Source organism: Lepidochelys olivacea (genome assembly GCF_965140295.1).
Source record: "Lepidochelys olivacea isolate rLepOli2 genome assembly, chromosome: 5".
Lineage (NCBI taxonomy): Eukaryota > Metazoa > Chordata > Testudines > Cheloniidae > Lepidochelys > Lepidochelys olivacea.
Genome location: NC_140415.1, coordinates 99,839,627 through 99,860,882, shown reverse-complemented (window position 1 = coordinate 99,860,882; position 21,256 = coordinate 99,839,627). Strand labels below are relative to the sequence as shown.

Here is a 21,256-nt window from a genome sequence, read left to right as displayed (position 1 = left end):
AAGTATCTTGTCCCCTTATCGGTCATTTTGGATCAGGTGTCAGCAAGGTTACCTTAGCTTCTTAACCCTTTACAGGTGAAAGGGTTTTGCCTCCGGCCAGGAGGGATTTTATAGCACTGTATACAGAAAGGTGGTTACCCTTCCCTTTATATTTATGACAGTCTGTAAGAATGGATCCAAAGTAAATCAAAATGTGAAAAGATTTTAAAAGCAAATAAAAAGCTGATTTGTCATAATGCAATCTTTTAAGATTACTGAATAGAAGAACAGACTTAGATTATTATGGGGCTACAGACAGATTAAGCAAATTGTGGAGTTTTCCAAGTACATGATCTTTACCTATATAAGTAGCCCAGATCTCACTTACACTTGTCTCAGTTGGGAGTAATTCCACTAAGAATCTAGCCCAGTATCTCCCTGCTGTATCTTATTTCCCTTCAGAAGATCACCAAAGTTAGAGATAAAGATGTAGAGTAGTTTCTTCTTAAAATATTCCCAATTTTACCTAAGATAAGCATATGAGGTTACCTTTATTTGTAGTATCCACTTGTACTCCTTGCTACTAAATTATAAGTAAGGCTACGGTTATGTCACAGAGGTCACTGAATCCGTAACTTCCAGAGACCTCCCTGACATTTTCTGCTTTAGCCCCTGGCGCTGCGGGACCAGAGCTGGCAGTCAGCAGGGCCCCAGCAGGGTTTTTGTTTCAGCAACAGGGGTCCCCCTGCAGGGGTGGGGGTCCAGGGACAGACAGGCTCCTCAGGGGGCCCTACTCAGGGTTCCAGCGACTGGAGACAGCCTTGCAGGGGGGAGAGGGGGAAGAGAACCCTGCAGCTCCCAGCCACCATGGTGGTGGGGTAAACCATGGAGCCGCAGCAGCAAAAGACACACACAAGTCACGGCTTCCATGAGTATTTGTTTATTGCCTGTGATCTGTCTGTGACTTTTGCTAAAAATAACCTTGACAAAATCTTAGCCTTAATTATAAGGAAGACTCTGAATACTGCAAATACTATGGCTATGTACCCTTAACACTGACTGTTATCTAAAGTAACCGGTAAGATTTTAAGGGTCACCACTGTATTATAGCATGTCATCCAGTCCATCATTCTGCTGGTTCCCCAGAGTGCATGAATAACACACACAAAAGACAGATGGCTGCTTGCAGACTGATCTTTGACAACTTTTGATAGAGAGACTAATGTAGTGCCAATCTTTAAAAAAGGGAAGAAGGAGGATCCTGGGAACTACAGGCCAGTCAACCTCACTTCAGTCCCTGGAAAAATCATGGAGCAGGTCCTCAAAGAATCAATCCTGAAGCACTTGCATGAGAGGAAAGTGATCAGGAACAGCCAGCATGGATTCACCAAGGGAAGGTCATGCCTGACTAATCTAATCGCCTTTTATGATGAGATTACTAGTTCTGTGGATGAAGGGAAAGCAGTGGATGTATTGTTTCTTGACTTTAGCAAAGCTTTTGACACGGTCTCCCACAGTATTCTTGTCAGCAAGTTAAGGAAGTATGGGCTGGATGAATGCACTACAAGGTGGGTAGAAAGCTGGCTAGATTGTCGGGCTCAACGGGTAGTGATCAATGGCTCCATATCTAGTTGGCAGCCGGTATCAAGTGGAGTACCCCAAGGGTCGGTCCTGGGGCCGATTTTGTTCAATATCTTCATAAATGATCTGGAGGATGGTGTGGATTGCACTCTCAGCAAATTTGCGGATGATACTAAACTGGGAGGAGTGGTAGATACGCTGGAGGGGAGGGATAGGATACAGAAAGACCTAGACAAATTGGAGGATTGGGCCAAAAGAAATCTGATGAGGTTCAATAAGGATAAGTGCAGGGTCCTGCCCTTAGGACGGAAGAACCCAATGCACAGCTACAGACTAGGGACCGAATGGCTAGGCAGCAGTTCTGCGGAAAAGGACCTAGGGGTGACAGTGGACGAGAAGCTGGATATGAGTCAGCAGTGTGCCCTTGTTGCCAAGAAGGCCAATGGCATTTTGGGATGTATAAGTAGGGGCATAGCGAGCAGATCGAGGGACGTGATCGTCCCCCTCTATTCGACATTGGTGAGGCCTCATCTGGAGTACTGTGTCCAGTTTTGGGCCCCACACTTCAAGAAGGATGTGGATAAATTGGAGAGAGTCCAGCGAAGGGCAACAAAAATGATTAGGGGACTGGAACACATGACTTATGAGGAGAGGCTGAGGGAGCTGGGATTGTTTAGCCTGCAGAAGAGAAGAATGAGGGGGGATTTGATAGCTGCTTTCAACTACCTGAAAGGGGGTTCCAAAGAGGATGGCTCTAGACTGTTCTCAATGGTAGCAGATGACAGAACGAGGAGTAATGGTCTCAAGTTGCAGTGGGGGAGGTTTAGATTGGATATTAGGAAAAACTTTTTCACTAAGAGGGTGGTGAAACACTGGAATGCGTTACCTAGGGAGGTGGTAGAATCTCCTTCCTTAGAGGTTTTTAAGGTCAGGCTTGACAAAGCCCTGGCTGGGATGATTTAACTGGGAATTGGTCCTGCTTTGAGCAGGGGGTTGGACTAGATGACCTTCTGGGGTCCCTTCCAACCCTGATATTCTATGATTCTATGACTATGTCATTTGATGAATTACTTGGTGATTCATCATAATATAATAAAGAAGCATACACAACCATACAGTACATCTCACCTATAATTGTATAACAATGCACCACAAATTCTTTTTTGTTAAAATTGTTTGGGTCTACTTTTTTTTGGGCCAATCAGCTATTGTTTAAGAATGAATTACAAACACTAATTTACAACAGACCATTATAAATTGAGACAAATTATCAAGTATGTTTTACAGACCATGGAAATGCCTGCATTGTAAGTGACCTTAAATAGTCTCTCTTTAAGTCCTGGTCTACACTACGAGTTTAGGTTGAATTTAGCAGTGTTAGATCGATTTAACCCTGCACCCATCCACACGACGAAGCCCTTTTTTTCAACTTAAAGGACTCTTAAAATCGATTTCCTTACTCCACCCCCGACAAGGGGATTAGCGCTGAAATCAGCCTTGCCGGGTCGAATTTGGGGTACTGTGGATGCAATTAGACGGTATTGGCCTCCAGGAGCTATCCCAGAGTGCTCCATTGTGACCGCTCTGGACAGCACTCTCAACTCAGATGCACTGGCCAGGTAGACAGAAAAGGCCTGCGAACTTTTGAATTTCAATTTCCTGTTTGGCCAGCGTGGCAAGCTGCAGGTGACCATGCAGAGCTCATCAGCAGAGGTGACCATGATGGAGTCCCAGAATCGCAAAAGAGCTCCAGCATGGACCAAACGGGAGGTACGGGATCTGATCGCTGTATGGGGAGAGGAATCCGTGATATCAGAACTACGTTCCAGTTTTCGAAATGCCAAAACATTTGTCAAAATTTCCCAGGGCATGAAGGACAGAGGCCATAACAGGGACCCAAAGCAGTGCCGCGTGAAACTTAAGGAGCTGAGGCAAGTCTACCAGAAAACCAGAGAGGCGAACGGCCACTCCGGGTCAGAACCCAAAACATGCCGCTTCTATGATGAGGTGCATGCCATTTTAGGGGGTTCAGCCACCACTACCGCAGCTATATTGTTTGACTCCTTCAATGGAGACGGAGGCAACACGGAAGCAGGTTTTGGGGATGAGGAAGATGATGATGATGAGGTTGTAGATAGCTCACAGCAAGCAAGCGGAGAAACCGGTTTTCCCGACAGCCTGGAACGGTTTCTCACCCTGGACCCAGTACCCCCCGAACCCATCCAAGGCTGCCTCCTGGACCTGACAGGCAGAGAAGGGACCTCTGGTGATGTACCCTTTTAAATACTATACATGGTTTAAAAGCAAGCATGTTTAATGATTAATTTGCTCTGGCATTTGCGGCTCTCTTGGATGTACTCCCAAAGCCTTTGCAAAAGGTTTCTGGGGAGGGCAGCCTTATTCCATCCACCCTGGTAGGACACTTTACCACTCCAGGCCAGTAGCACGTACTTGGGAATCACTGTAGAACAAAGCATTGCAGTGTATGTTTGCTGGCGTTCAAACAACATCCGTTCTTTATCTCTCTGTGTTATCCTCAGGAGAGTGATATCATTCATGGTCACCTGGTTGAAATAGGGTGCTTTTCTTAAGGGGACATTCAGAGGTGCCCATTCCTGCTGGGCTGTTTGCCTGTGGCTGAACAGAAATGTTCCCTGCTGTTAGCCATGGGGAGGGGGGAGGGGCTAGCCACGCGCTGGGGGAGGCAAAATGCGACTTTGTAATGAAAGCACATGTGCTATGTATGTAATGTTAACAGCAAGGTTTACCCTGAAAGAGTGTACCCATTGTTCTATAAAATGTGTCTTTTTAAATACCACTGTCCCTTTTTTTTCCTCTACCAGCTGCATGTGTTTCAAGGATCACAGGATCTTCTCCTTCCCAGAGGCTAGCGAAGATTAGAAGGCAAAAAAACCGCACTCGCAATGAAATGTTCTCTGAGCTCATGCTGTCCTCCCACACTGACAGAGCACAGACGAATGCGTGGAGGCGGACAATGTCAGAGTGCAGGAAAGCACAAAGTGACCAGAAGGAGAGGTGGTGGGCTGAAGAGAGTAAGTGGCGGGCTGAAGACAGGGCTGAAGCTGAAAGGTGGTGGCAGCGTGATGAGAGGAGGCAGGATTCAATGCTGAGGCTGCTGGAGGATCAAACTAATATGCTCCAGCGTATGGTTGAGCGGCAGGAAAGGCAGCAGGAGCACAGACCGCCGCTACAGCCCCTGTGTAACCAACCGCCCTCCTCCCCAAGTTCCGTAGCCTCCTCACCCAGACGCCCAAGAACGCGGTGGGGGGGCATCCGGCCACCCAGCCACTCCACCCCAGAGGATTGCCCAAGCAATAGAAGGCTGGCATTCAATAAGTTTTAAAGTTTTAAACTTTTAAAGTGCTGTGTGGCCTTGTCCTTCCCTTCTCCCCCACCCCTCCTGCGCTACCTTGGCAGTTATCCCCCTATTTGTGTGATGAATTAATAAAGAATGCATGAATGTGAAGCAACAATGACTTTATTGCCTCTGCAAGCGGTGATCGAAGGGAGGAGGAGAGGGTGGTTAGCTTACAGGGAAGTAGAGTGAACCAAGGGGCGGGGGGTTTCATCAAGGAGAAACAAACAGAACTTTCACACCGTAGCCTGGCCAGTCATGAAACTGGTTTTCAAAGCTTCTCTGATGCGCACCGTGCCCTCCTGTGCTCTTCTAACTGCCCTGGTGTCTGACTGCACATAACCAGCAGCCAGGCGATTTGCCTCAACCTCCCACCCCGCCATAAACGTCTCCCCCTTACTCTCACAGATATTGTGGAGCACACAGCAAGCAGTAATAACAGTGGGAATATTGGTTTCGCTGAGGTCTAAGTGAGTCAGTAAACTGCACCAGCGCGCCTTTAAACGTCCAAATGCACATTCTACCACCATTCTGCACTTGCTCAGCCTGTCGTTGAACAGCTCCTGACTACTGTCCAGGCTGCCTGTGTACGGCTTCATGAGCCATGGCATTAAGGGGTAGGCTGGGTCCCCAAGGATACATATAGGCATTTCAACATCCCCAGCGGTTATTTTCTGGTCTGGGAATAAAGTCCCTTCCTGCAGCTTTTGAAACAGACCAGAGTTCCTGAAGATGCGAGCGTCATGTACCTTTCCCGGCCATCCCACGTTGATGTTGGTGAAATGTCCCTTGTGATCCACCAGTGCTTGCAGCACTATTGAAAAGTACCCCTTGCATTTATGTACTCGCCAGCTTGGTGCTCCGGTGCTGAGATAGGGATATGGGTTCTGTCTATGGCCCCACCACAGTTAGGGAATTCCATTGCAGCAAAGCCATCCACTATGACCTGCACATTTCCCAGGGTCACTACCCTTGATATCAGCAGATCTTTGATTGCGTTGGCTACTTGCATCACAGCAGCCCCCACAGTAGATTTGCCCACTCCAAATTGACTCCCGACTGACCGGTAGCTGTCTGGCATTGCAAGCTTCCACAGGGCTATTGCCACTCGCTTCTCAACTGCGAGGGCTGCTCTCATCTTGGTATTCATGCGCCTTAGGGCAAGGGAAAGCAAGTCACAAGGTTCCATGAAAGTGCCCTTACGCATGCGAAAGTTTTGCAGCCACTGGGAATCGTCCCAGACCTGCAACACTATGCGGTCCCACCAGTCTGTGCTTGCTTCCCAAGCCCAGAATCAGCATTCCACCACATGAACCTGCCCCATTAGCACCATGATGCCCGCATTGCCAGGGCCCATGCTTTGTGAGAAGTCTGTGTCCATGTCCTCATCACTCTCATCATTGTGCTGACGTTGCCTACTCGCCCGGTTTCGCTTTGCCAGGTTCTGGTGCTGCATATACTGCTGGATAATGCGTGTGGCGTTTAATGTGCTCCTAATTGCCAAAGTGATCTGAGCGGGCTCCATGCTTGCCGTGGCATGGCGTCTGCACAGAAAAAAGGCACGGAACGATTGTCTGCAGTTGCCCTGATGGAGGGAGGAGCAACTGATGACATGGCTTACGGGTTGGCTTACAGGGAATTAAAATCAACAAAGGGGGTAGCTTTGCGAGAAACAGAATGGCTCCCTCAAGGATAGAACTCAAAACTGGGTTTAGCAGGCCATTGATTTCACGGAGGGAGGGAGGAGAAAATGAATACAAAACAAATCTGGTCTATTTCTTGTTTTGAGCCACTTCATCTATCTTTATACATCTTGCTGGCAGCAGACTGTGCAGTATGACCGCTAGCCATCATCATCTCCTGGGTGCTCGGCAGAAGATGGTGCAGTATGACTGCTGGCCACCGTCTTCTGCTGGCTGCTGATTAAAAGACAGTGCACTGGCAGTAGGACTCAATCGCCATGAGATGAAACTTAAAGGGGAAATGACCTGGCTGAGTCACTCCCATGTTTGCCCAGGTGCCCCTGACCTCATCGAGGTCGGTTAAAAGAGCACCTTGGACTATGTTGACAACGGCTATCAGTCATACTGCACTGTCTGCTGCCAAAAGGCAATAAACTGCTGCTGTGTAGCAATACAGTGCCGCATCTGCCAGCACCCAGGAGACATACGGTGACGGTTAGCTGAGCAGGCTCCATGCTTGCCGTGGTATGGCGTCTGCACAGGTAACTCAAGAAAAGGGGCGCAAAATGATTGTCTGCCCTTGCTTTCACGGAAGGAGGGAGGGAAGGGGGGCCTGACGATATGTACCCAGAACCACCCGCGACAATGTTTTAGCCCCATCAGGCACTGGGATTTCTACCCAGAATTCAAATGGGTATCAGAGACTGCGGGATAGCTACCCACAGTGCAACGCTCCGGAAGTCAATGGTTGCCTCGGTACTGTGGACACACTCCGCCGACTACATGCACTTAGAGCATTTGTGTGGGGACACACACAATCGACTGTATAAAAACGCTTTCTACGAAACCGACTTCTATAAATTCGACCTAATTTCGAAGTGTAGACATACCCTAAGTTTCTTTAGGTCTCTGTTTCCTTGCACACTGATGTTTCTTCTGACACAGTACTGTTGGTTAAAATTAAGGAATGAAGGAGAAGAAATGGGATGTTTTTAAATGTTAATGCATGCATTGGATTGTGCAGTCTGAGAAATAGTTGAAGCATCAAGTACTTATTGTTTCCTCCTGTAATTTACCATTTAGATACTTTATACGCTGTCAATAAATGCAGGGTTGCAGTACATCAGAGACAGAGTTAAACCATTTGGATTTTTCATGGACTCACTGTGCAGTGAAACTCTATTACCTTTTAGTAATGCTGTCAGGATAGCTAAATCAATGTCCTGGTGTCCTTCTGATCCCATTCGAAATACTGTAATCTGTAATTTTAGAAGACAATGCCACTGTCAGAAACTTGTTCAGTTTTTGCTCACATAGAAATTAAATCAGTGCAGCAACATTTGATCTCAAAAGACCACTATGGCTGCAAAGTGATTATCTAACCATAGTCCTACAGCAGTAAGTATATTAGATGGCATTAACACGAATAGGATTTCTGTGCCATATAATTCACCACAGTAAATGGCATTAATGACCATACAGCAGAACCTAGCCAGAATCTTTTGAGCAAGAACTACAGGGCCAAAATTAAGGAGGAAATTATATCCTTCTGTTAAATTCAAATTAGATTTGTCAAATTTATTACTGAACTGGAGTTAATCAGGGATGAATTTGGTCCAGTAGGCTTATCAGCAGAGGACAGAATTGATGGAGAATGACCCTTGATGTTTACCATTCAAACCACAATCCTACTCAGCACCATGATTTCAGACTGCAGCAAATTAGTTACATATACTCCAGATTACACATTATAAAGCACAAATAAGATTTAGAATGAGTTCTGAGGTAGGCTTGGTCATGTGCTTTCACTATCCCAGCCATAAAATATGGAAACTTCTCAAGTGGATATGAGACTGAATGGCTGCTGGTGACGAGGCATTAATATCTTGTAATGAACTAATGCAATTCCATCACTGAATAGTGATAGAGCTGGACCCTTCTTTTAGGCCAATTAAGTCCTAGTTAAGACTTGGGTTAAACATTTACAAATGTAAACTCTCTTGCTCTCTCCTTGCTAGGAAAAGTAAAACGCTCCCCCCTCCGCCAGTTGTGGTAAGAGCAGCAACAAGCACTTCATCTTGTGTGCCATTTATCTACTAACACATTAGATGTCATAGCATCAGTTTTATGTCAACTTTTTCCAATCCCCTGTAGCAACTGACATTGGGTACCTCCTCCAAAAAGCTGTTCATTTGTCATCACTCAGTTCCCTTGAAGGGTCCATATTGTGTTGCGACACTGATCCAAACTAAATCTCTCAACCTCTCCCTCTCTTCCCTATCTACACTGAACAACAAAACTGTTGTCTGTCAGAGGTGTTAAAACCCCTTCCCCGCAAAAGACAAAAAGTTTTGCTGCGTTGTCAGCAGGAAAGCGCTGCAAATGCGTTTGTAGGGGGTGGAAGTTTTTTGTCGGCAGGAGAGCCAATAAACAGCGGCTACACTGCATGACTTTTAGCGGCACAGCTGTAATGACACAGCCATGTTGCTAAAAGCTGTGTAGTGTAGACATAGCCTCAGTGTCACCTTGTCTCCCTGTTACAGCTCACTGACAACTCCCATGACAGTTCCTGATAGCTCACCCCCTGTTAAGGGTCCCTAATAAACAGTCCAAATTTAACTGTGGGCTCTTGCTAACTGCGATAATTGATCCTGAAATCTCTTATGCATCTGTGTAGCTCTAGGTTCAGTGCCTACAATATGAAAGCTAGTGGTATAAATTTGCCTCTTAATTCTTGAGAGTGACTATTGCTCTCATATAAAGAGAGGAGTTAAAATAGGGCTGTATTGTGGGCAGACACTGTGAAAGCTTCCTCAAGCAGTTCTGTCTATGCATCTCACTTCTGTTATTCCAGTCCTGAATTCCCAACTACTTTTGCCAAATTGACAACAATTATGTCCTTTGATGGGTGTCTTAAGAAGTGTTTAAACTCAGGTCTGTCCTTGCTGACCATTTGTTTTAAAGTGGCCAAAGGATAACGTTTGAATAGTTGTGACTCTGACGGAATTAAATGTCAGAAAGCTGGGCTACTATGTGTAGAGTCATTACAGAACCAAGACGACTTTTTTTAAACCAATGTCAGCGGTTTGTCGTCATCAAACCAGGTGGCTTCAGATTAAATTTTTCCTGAGGTAATAATTATAGGTTTGAAGAAAAAAGCTTTTGGTTTGGAGCAATATTTTATACATTTATATTGAAAAATAGACCAGCAATATGTGAAAAACTGTCAGTAGCACAGATGACTTTTGTACCCTGCTGTAGTGTGATTTCTGTTGAGCTGCTGTAATTCTTAGGCTGTTAATTAAAGAACAGGGCTGCATGTTCCTGTCAGCTTTTATTTGGAATACATCTGCACCTGTCACTCCTTTGTTTTTTATCACCTCTCTCAGAGATACAACAAAAAGGATAACGAAGCCACACAAAATAATTCCTGGAAAAGACAGGGAGGTGAGAGGTAAGGGAGGCATGCCTGGGTGGGAATCAGGAGTTGCCCTAATACCCATGACTAAGGGCTGTTTTCACCTTCTCAGAGATAAAGGATGAGGTTGTCAAAGATGAACTGCACTGTTGTTTCCAGGTTTATATTTGTTTAGAGTGGCTGTGAAGAGAGAGTAGTCATAAATTAGGGATTTTTACATATGCTTTGCAGGGCTATGGATTGTTTAGATGTACATCAATTCCCACACTCACAGGGATGAGCATGTAGGGCCAAATCCTGAAATCCTTACTCAGGCAAAACTCTCACTGAGCCTGAGAGGTGCAAAGCCCCTATAACACAGACTGAAATAAATCTGAGTTACTCTTGTTGAGCACCTTTCTGAAACAGGCCATTGACTAGGAATCGTCTTTAAAAGACCTGTCAAATGTTATTAAAGAGCAACCGCATGTAAAGGTCATTTGAGGAGCACACACTTCCCCATGATACTGTTGTGGCTTTTGCTTGTTTTGCATGACCAGTCTAATGGAGACCTGTCAATTAACCTGTTAAGAGTTACCATCTGACAACTTTCCTGGTGCTGACCAAAACTCTTACCAAAATGTTTACTAGTTCCTCAGAAATGGTGCTAGCAAAGTTTTAGGGTAAAATTATCAAAAGGGCTTAAAGTGATTTAAGAGTCTTCGTATCTTTCCCTTTCAATGGCGCTTAGGCTTATGATGATTTTACCCTTTGCCTTTTCTTTTTTAAAGCCTACTACAGAAAACAAATAGCCTTGAATTCTGTCCTACCAGAATGAAGAGAGAGCAATCGAACATCCCTAAAAACAGGAAACATACATTCTAAAGCAGTGGTTCCCAAACTAGGGGCGCTGCTTGTTCAGGGAAAGCTCCTGGAGGGCCAGGCCAGTTTGCCTGCCACGCCCACAGGTTCGGCCGATTGCAGCTTCCAGTGGCTGTGGTTTGCCATTCTCGGTCAATGGGGGCTGCGGGAAGTGGTGCAGGCCGAGGGACGTGCTGGCCGCCCTTCCCGCAGCCCCCATTGGCCTGGAGCAGTGAACCGCGGCCAGTGAGCTGCGATCGGCCGAACCTGCAGATGTGGCAGGTAAACAAACTGGCCCGGCCCTCCAGGGGCTTTCCCTGAACAAGCAGCGCCCCTAGTTTGGGAACCACTGTTCTAAAGCATTTACTTACAGAGCTAAATGAAATAAATATATATTAAATTATATTTCAAGAAAGTACTATGTGCCTGTACTTGAGACTGCATTATTTTTAATTTGTTAAGAGGAAAAAAGGGAAAGATTTATAGTATTATACAGTCTGGTATTGCCATTCATCTGCTAACTGGAAAAAGCAAATTACTAGTCTAGACTCAGGAGTTCACATTATGCTGACCTGGCTTGAACCTCATCTTTAAACAGTTTTCCATTCTTCCAAGCATGGCTGAAACTGTATTAGAGAGAACTTCTGTTTTATCTACTCAATTGTTTCTTTTGGCCCTGAAAAATCATGTTATTTTTCTGGTAGAAAGAGAAAAAAAAATCTCCATTTTCCCTCTAGATTGAGCCACATTATTTTCATTTGTAGGTGGCTGTTTGAGTCTCTGTTAACCTGAGTTCTTTTTAAGAAAAAATGATTTTTGCTGTCTTTTGTTGTTGCTGCTGGCTGTTTCCATCTTCTGGAAATGCTGATACTGTTTATTAACATGCCATGACTCTTCCGGGAACTAGGTTGAGGCTAGAGAACAAGTGCAAGTTACAATCACAGCACAAGCCTTTGTTAAGTGAATGAGGGTTTGTTTTCTCTTTTTAAATCATTTTTTCTTGTCTTCACAAAAGCAAATAGCCTATTTGAGAAAAACACCTTACGAGGAGGGCTGCCCAATAATGCAGTTAAGAGTTTCTGGACCAAATCCTATCTGACACCTGGAAACAGGAGCAAAGCCTCCCCATTTCCTACAATGGGTGGCACTAACATGCTGCAAAATAGTGCTGCAAAATAGTACAGTAGTAATGTGCACCTGGATGATTGCTGAGTCTAGCTCTATGCATAGTCCCCTTGCTGCATCCTTGTTTTTCTCTACATAAAGAGCAAAACATGTATTTTCAGTCCATTTGACTTTAGTGAAGGAATAAACATCCAATCTCTATAAGAGAGAAAGCAGAGTACCTCTCATTGTGTAGGATCAACAGTGATGTTCTTTAGGTGAGGAAGCAGGAGGAAGGTGCAGGAAGGTCCCATGTGCAGCACGGAACTCAGTTTTGCAGGGATCCTTTCATGCTGCCATGGGGCAAGGGAAGGGGCGAACAATGGGACGTCATACAGTGTGGATCCACTAGCCAAATTCCTATATGAGCTTGATGGGGAAGGACACAATAGCAGCCAGAGAATAAATGCAGTGCCAGACAGGATTCTCCCCTCTTTGCTCCCACAAAACCTACCATGTACATGGACCAGGATTCACCCCTAGAAATATTAGGAAAAGAAAAGTCCTGCGAAGGTCCCTTTCCCCCCTAACGTGGATTTTACTGAATGCACGTTAATGTGACCAGGATTAACCTCTAGAGACAGCTAGCTGTGTTCTAATCCTTCTGAGGAAAGAGTGCTGGGAAGTCACTGAGCCAAACCAGACTGTCACTACAAGCACAATGATCGCAGCACACTGTGATACTTGCCAGCTGTAATTATAGTCCAGCAGGATAGTAAACTCATTTTCAGGCAAGGCAGGCAGAAACCAAGTAAAAAGGGGACAGAGGAAAGGGCAGGATAGAAAGCAGTTAAGAACAAAAACTGCCCTGACTCCAGAATTCTTAGCCAAAGCACTCATTTTAAATCAGCACTGTTTTCTCCCTAGTGAGAACCCCTTTCTTCCTTGACTGATTCCCTTTTTCTTCCCCTTCTCTGTGTGGTTCTGCCTCATCATGGTAGGTATTATCTAATATGATGTGCCCCATTGGTTAGCAGCCTTCACTGTGATGCTGCATTGCAATTCTGCAAAATACAGTAGGTTGTTTTGTTTCAGCTGAGGGCATCCTAGCAAATAGGAAACATTCAAAAAATGACTTACATCCCCAAAAGAATGCGTGCTACATCAGGAGTTAAATATACAGCAGTTCCCAGATTATGTGTGTGCGTACAACACATACTTGCTGTTTTGCAGTGCCTGTGTGCAAGGCACACAGACCAGACTTGCATAGTATGGGGACTTTTAACAATTTGGGTTAAGTATCTAAAACATTTCAGTTTACAACAGTGTTGCTGGAATATTCTGGATTTTTACTATAGAACACAGGCATATTACATACCAAAAAGCACTCCAAACTGATAATTTTTGTTACATATATACACAACAAATGTATGTTGTAGGAAAGGAATGTTTCATTCACACAATTTTACTTTAAGTGAAAGGTCAATAAAATGGGTATTTTTTCAAGGAAAACTTGCAGATACATACAGAAAAATTTCTCATGTTTTTGATGCAAACATTTTGTTGCTCAATATAGGCACATCCTTCCCTAAGAAATGCTATACCTTAGTGCTGTGGTACTCAGACCTCAGTTATTCAGGAGCTAAATTAGCAATCAGCATTACCCAAAAGAGCCACAGTAGTGTGAATTCATTGTTTCATTTACTATAGTGCTATATTTTCATATTTAAACAGTATGACAGGGGAAATATTTATAAAATATTATTCCCCCAGCCAAAATGACTGACCAAGTATTATTATTTTACCAACTACAATTGACTAACGACAAAGTAGATGCATCCCGATTGATTAATAACTTATATAGATTAAAAATTAAATCACCCAGTGCTTGAATATCATGTGCTGCGAACAGCTGCAGGAGATACATTAAAGAGCCACCCAAGGCATGTGAGCCTCGATGTAAGTATCTCTGTCTTAGTGATTTCATTTTGTGAAAGAAGGATCTATTTCTGAGTTCATGACAAAATGCACAAAAAAAAAAAAACACACCTCAAAAAAACCAAAACAAAACCCACCCCTCTGGGTTCCAGTTTTGTTGCAAAGATTTCACATGCCACTAGGCCCCAACCTTGCAACGTGATGGATGGAGCAGACCCCTCTGCCCGCACTGACTTCCATTTGTACAGAGTAACATTTTTCTGGATGTAGAAGGCCAATGCTAAGGAGCTGTGCAGGTGTCTGTTGACTGAGCAGCCACAAAAAGGCGCAGTAAGAGCTGCATAAAGGTGTCTGGACAGACTCTGCATAGCAGGGAGCAGAAGCCCATAGTGGGGATAGGCAAGGGCATGGACTGTAGAGCCATGTTTATGTGGGTCCACTAGCCCCAGTACCCATGTACAATTGGCACAGAGGGAGTGCAGCCACTATTCCAGCCTAATCCCCCTTCCCCAGCTGTTCCAGAACCTGAGAGTTTATGTGGTTTATGTGGGTGGAGTGTATTTCACCTCTAGAGGGAGCAGAAGCGGCAGTAGTTAGGTGTAGCAGCCATAGCCCTCTACCAACTTCTGCATCTCAGGAGCATGGAACGTGAATAGATTTGTTTTTAGTAAAATGTTAAGAAGCAAAGGTTCTTTGGGCCACGACTCATTTAATCCCTTCCCTAACCACATCACAGTGACCCTCCTTCTCATCACGGGACTTCTGGAACCTGTTGTAACTATTCCAAACATCTGTCACAGGGGTGGCTAGGGTTGCCGCCTCTGAGATACAAAACACACAAATGGGACATCTGGGATGATCCTGACGCCATAAAACTGGACAGCTGGCAGTGCTGACTGAGCACCCTTACAGATTTCCTGGGACAGCTACCTCCAAAAAGGGATGATCCTGGGACAACTTAGGCTGCTGGCAACCCTAGGAGTGGCTCAAGAACAAAGCAAAGGGCTGCTTCCCCCCAGGACCTGAGTGCACACTTCTGCTATGCCTGCAGCACCTGCCAGCACGAGGAGCTTGGGAATGAATGGGTGTCCCTGGCGTGGCAGTGCAGCCCAATTTTTACAATATATATTTTAACTCTTTTTTCGCTGATGTGGTAAATCGCAGCTACCCAATGAGGAGAGGGAAGGACTGAAATCAACTCAGATTTCTAGCTGGTGTCAATTTGAAAAGAGAGGAAATGATAACGTATGAGCAGAGCAAATGAAACACATTGTACTCTGTTTCTCTCGAGAGCCCGGAAGCACAGGAGAAAATGTATTCTTTACGTCTTGGATTTATGGTGCCTGCTGTCAGACCTAGGGACAGTTGAGGATACAGGCTAAGCTGCAGTAGCAGCGACAAGCACAGGGAGAGAAGCCCGTAGTACTCCTTCCATAGGCTGTAATCATATTACAACATATTAAGGCACGACAGGTTATTCATCTTTTTGGACAGAGCTCAGATTTTTCCACCATCATTTTAGTATGGCTAGTGAGGGGGAGAGAACATATAGTGAGCCAACATTAATTTAAAACGATGTTCCTGTTCCCTCTGTCTTTGAATATATTGCCAGTGCCTTCTCTCACCTCTCGTCAACACACGAACTGTATGTCAGTGTCGTATCATTACATACATCTGAAAGAAAAGTCAGCACTGTTTGTAGCGGAGCAGGCAGGGTTATTAATGTATTCTGAAACTCTGATGTTTCTCATGCTAGAAGAGGTGCTATAAAATAGTCAAATCACTCCAGTACATTTTAGCATTTATAATTCAGCTAATTCTGCCTGATTATTCCCCTGACAGTTAGAGCAGAATCAGAGTTTAATTAAACAAGCCATTTAAGGTGATCAGCTATGCAAAGTCTGAGAATTGTGGCAATTAATAATCCTATGTAATGGGGGCATAAAACTGTCTGGGACAGAGGTACAGCTAAGATCAACATGCTGTGAGTGGGTGAGCAGGTGGGTGATGCTGCAGGAGACAAGAATTCAGCAATGGAGAATTCACCAATGGAAAGAGAGTAAAGTGTTTAGAGAAAATCAGATCAAGTCAACGGCCATTTTTGGTGAGTGAAATGATGCAGGGTTGCAGGTCAAAAGAGGAGGGGAGGACAAGAGGCTGAGGAGCAAGGGGAGTATGTTGGAACGTTAGTTGTAAAAGTTCTAAATTTACAATTCCTTCCTCTACCTGACAGCATGAGAACTCTTTGCATTTTCTTCCTTGATCTGAAAGTTTGTGTGTGTCATCAGACTGATGTGGAGAAAAGCAGGAGCACAAACAACAGCAACAAAGTCCTAATTCATGTATGTAGGGCAATGGTTCTTCAAAGCACAACACATACAGATCTAGTCAAAATTCTGAAACATACAGAAGTATGAATGTTTGCTTTGTTCTCTCTGTAATCAGAGGGTTTTCTCTGTGGATCAGCACAGTCACAGATACATCAACAACCCTATGACTGGGTGTGTGTGAAACACTCCTACAGCTACATCTCTGTGTCTGGAACTTATACTTCTGCCATCAAGCGCTTCAACCCAACACATTTGTGTCCAAATTTAGATCACCAAACTTTGTATTTCTCATTTTAACCCCTCCAGTGCTACCACCTGTGACAAAGTTCCTCCTCTGCCTTGGAGGGTCCAGCACTTATTAGCAGATTTGCTTGCCTCAGAGATTCACGGCAGCCTTCAGGTTGGCCACTTTTGCTAGTGGCTCAAACCTGCCGTCCGCTCAGCTAACCTCGTCACTGGCCAGCATGGGGGAAACAGAGAACAATCCCTGCAGTCTCTGTGTCCCACCTAGTGGGTCAGGGACAGGCCAGATCCCTTTCCTATTTAGTCCTTCCCTTCTGGTGTTTCTCACAGACCAGGTCAACTCCTCCTGTGTCCGATCAGGAGTTGGGGGATGGATGGAACCTGAGCCCACCCTCTACACCGGGTTCCAGCCCAGCGTCCTGTGGATAGCAGCTGTCTACAATATTCCCTGTATCAGCTGTGTGACAGCTACAACTCCTTGGGCTACTTCCCCATGGCCTTCCCCCAGCACCTTCTTTATCTTCACACTTGAACTCTTCAGTCCTCCAGCAGCACACCTTCTCACTCCCTGCTCCTTGCACACTTCCCTACTAACTGATGGGAGGTCCTTTTTAAACCAGGTGCCCAGATTAGCCTGCCTGCTATAACTGATCCTAGAAAGTTCTTAATTGGCTCCAGGAGTCTTGATTAGCTCGCCTGTTTTAATTAGTTCTAGCAGGTTCCTGATTGCTCCAGGGCAGCCCCTGCTCTGTTCACTCAGGGAACAGAAAACTGTTTATCCCGTGGCCAGTATATTTGCCTTCTACCAGACTCCTGTACCCCACTGGTCTGGGTCTGTCACACACCCTTTTGACCTGAACATATGGACAAACCAGTGGTGAAAATAACACCTACAGCAATCCTTTACAGTTCTATAGCACCTTCCATACGAGGCTCTCAGAGCATTTTACCAACCTTAATGAATTAGGTCTCATAATTTCTTTGTGAGGTTGTACATAGTGTTGTCTCCTTTCTTTTTTTTTTTTTTTAAATAGATCAGGAAAGGTGAACACATAACAAGGGAGTGGCAGAGCAGAGGAATAGAATCTAGGACATCCTGACTCCATCTCCTATTCTTTAAGCCATGTTTTTAAATCAACAGTTTATGAATACAAACACAAGGAATGCGCTTCCACAGAGAGCTGAGAATTTCAGAAATTGTATGTGGAGGGCCGGGGAAGTAAGGTGAAGAGACACTAATATTCATTTAAAACTGCACAGTAATTCCTGACCTCTTTCATCACATTGACTCAGGGACAGAATGTCAAACAAATATGATCTTGTTTAATTTTTAAAATGCTAAAGGAACATCCATTATTTCTTATGCTTTAGAGAGAAGGAGCGTTCTTTAGATGCCCTGACTATATACCAAATCAAGCTTCCTTCACATATTTTTCTACAAACAAAAAGTGACTTAAATAGGTTAATGGTAAAATGGGAATTGAGTGGCATAGTGAATAAAATATTGAAGCTTTAACTCTTGGAAGCTAGTCTGAATTCTAAATAACAGATATTTTGATGGGTTTAGAACAGACATATTGCAGATTACTAACCCCAATGGAAACTAGAAGGTTACTATTCTCACACACTGTCCCACTTATTCTAGAAAAGTCAGGCATTGCTTCCAGGACATGTTTGGAAGAAGCCTTCTATAGAACTTATTTACAGGAGAAAGTGTGCACAGAAATTGTCCTGTTAGGTTGGTGCATTCTTTGGAAAGGTTCAGAGGACAATGAAGCAACAGGCCTCTCTTCCATGGATGGAGATATTTAGGTTCAGCTGCTAAGACTTTATTGTAGTGATGGCCCATTTGTGTACTGTTTGAGATATCTGTATCTTTTAGAACCTGAGCGCTCTGTGATCTTCTTGTATGCCACCCTCTGGCAGCATATTCTTGAGTAGTTTATTTCTCTGAGGGTTATACCTGAATAAATATACTCCTGTTTTTACCTCACTTTGAGTCTGTGGTACATTTGCTGATCAATCTTGAGCAAGAAAAAATCTTTATATGTATCTGTAAAAACAAGTCAAGCAAGTTAGCTCCACACTGGGCTTTCATTGGAAGAGTCTTGGCCCATAATGTCTCTTTCACACACCTGTTAAAGAACTGTAAAATTAGACTGGTTTTGGAGCAGGCTTTAAATATGGAAGCCATGAGCAGGATTAAGGGTTAGTCAAAGAGATCTAGAATTGAAGTTCTGGTGCTTTAAGGGAGTAAGACTCTGCGAAGTAAATGCCCATAGCTGTAGGTACTGGAGATATATTGTTTGAATGTCATTATTTTAAAGAATTTTGTCTGCATTCCTCCCATGCACTGCTTTGAAATTGACCCAGTCAGCAGCTATGTCTCTGCTTTTAACTGAAACTGAAAACACTAGCTTCAGAAGCAGGAGAGGATGGAGGGTTCAGGTGTTAGGGCATTATCCTGACATTCAGAAGATCCAGAATCTATTCCCTTGCTCTGCCACAGACTTCAGACTCTGCTCTTGCTTTTTAAAATATCACCAATAAACCCTTGTATTCCATGGGTATGCAGATTATTTTGCATCACAAAATGTGACTGTATATACTCCATATTTTGACTGATAATGAAATCAGACTGGCCGAGGAAGGAACATTACCCCCAAAATAGCTATCAATTATTACCTTCCAAGCTGCTTAGCAGTCCTTTGAACTACTAATCAGTTAGCAATTGGAAGAGACTAGTTAATAATTATTATAATACATTTATGGTGTTGAAATTTATATTGCACTTTACAAGCACTGGACTCACTCCTGCAGCACACAGCATGGGAATAGACTGCTATGTCCATGCACAGCCCTGCCTAAAGTGCTTGCACAATGCCTAGTTTAACAGGAGCTGGTCCATGATTAGGTCTCCTAGATGCTATTGCAATACAAATAAAAAGTAGTAAACAATAGGGCTTTGTGCAGGTGCAGCAGTCTCTCTGGGCTATAGATAAGAGATATTACCTGCCCTAAAGATCTTATAGTCTACATACGAAAGACAGACAAACAGAGGAAAACAGATCAGGACAGAAATGGTGAGGATGAGAGGATTACTGATAAGTAGAGGAAAGGAGAAGAAGGGATTGCTTGAAGTGTTGGGTTTTTATGAGGGAGCTGGAAGAGGTAAAGAGAAGGTGTCTGGAATAATTATTTATTTAAGATGCACCCATAAAAGGCCTGGGCACATATATAAACAATGAACACACATTATATTAACTCAACAATGTCCCAAACTCTCCCAGATTTATAATTTCAATAACAGGCCAGTTTCTGCATCACCTCATGTAAAACATTCCCCCCTACCCACACACAGTAGCAGTTTTCCTAAGTTTTCATTATTGAAGTTCAGATAAACAAGATAAATAATAGAAAATGGTCTCTCCTGAAATGTTTGCTAATGCTCAAGAGAAATAGGGTGTATTAGCAAATCTGTACTTTAAGTGGCAACAGAAACTGTTTAGTTTAATTTTCTCAATTGTAATTTTTGTCACAGAGTATGTGGGGGAAAAAAGAACATGGTTTCTACTAGATCAAAACCACTTATGAGCTAACATCATTTGAACTAAATGTATGAGCAATGCATATCAGATAAAACGAAAGGGACATACTGAATGTAATTAATGGGTCAGAGATTTTACTTAGCACTTCAAAATTTCTTGAGTTAACAAGGAGTATCTGTTATTGGTCTTTAAATATTAATAGTGGGGCAGCAGTAATGGGATGGGGTAACAGAGGTTCATGAGACCATCATAATTTCATACCCTAACATATACTGCAGGTTGACATTCTTGTACCTTTTGCACATAGGAATCTCTCTCCCCTCTCCCTTTTTTCAAGTTGCCAAGCAACTGCTGTAATAAAAATACAGTGATTACCTTGCAAATTGAATGGCTGCTTTTTTCTTTTTTCAATGCACATAGTTTCACTCACAAAACTTATCGGAATTTATTAAATGAAAATAACTAAAATTGCAACAAACTGTTTCTTAAAGACCTAGTATTCTAATTCTGCCCTCATTGACGTCTATGGCACAGCCAAATTGATTTTAATGAAAACAGGCCCAGACCTACAACTAGCCTACAATTTTGAACAAGTAAAATAAGTATGTCTCCAGGAGAAAAAAGAACCAAATAAGACTGGCAGGAAATAAAACATATTGAAAACCACTATTAGTCAGATCCTGCACCCCTTATTTACACAGGTAGTCCTTACTTATTAGAATAGTGAAATCAGTATGGCAACTGGTGTAAAGAAAACCTGCTTATGTGAGTACAGGCAGCAGGAACAGGCAATAAATCTCATTGAAATCAGTGGGACTTGGGCACATGCTTCAGTGTTTCCTTGAATGGGGATAGATTTAGCTACATGCCTGTACCTAAGATCTAATTTCTGCAAAGTGCTGAGCATCCTCAACTTGCATTAAAGTTAATGGGAGTTGCAGTGCTCATCACCTCACAGATTAGTTCCCTCACATTAGACGCAGAAAATTAATTCAGAATCAATTAATTTCATGTTAGAAATCTCACAGAATGTTTTGATGGACTAAAGGCCAGTTGTTCTAGCAACCAGTAAACTACTAGCTGCCTAGAATAGCTGCTTTCCTTCTTCAGATCTTCATTGCCAAATTATATGCTCAATGGAGCCACCATAATCCTCCCGAAAATCAGATTTTACAGTTCATAAATATGGTACCTCCTCTTTCTGCTCCAGTACAAAA

At 43.6% G+C, this 21,256-nt stretch overlaps 1 protein-coding gene across 2 annotated transcripts in view; it reads right to left on the bottom strand.

Moving 5' to 3' along the window:
* Positions 1 to 21,256, bottom strand: part of TRPM3 (transient receptor potential cation channel subfamily M member 3) — a 190,146-nt gene that overhangs the window by 88,669 nt on the left and 80,221 nt on the right. For both annotated transcript variants that reach the window (XM_084628736.1, XM_084628737.1), the window contains exon 7: positions 7,805 to 7,877. In XM_084628736.1, the coding sequence (XP_084484862.1) occupies positions 7,805 to 7,877 (73 nt within the window). The remainder of the gene's footprint in view (positions 1 to 7,804; positions 7,878 to 21,256) is intronic.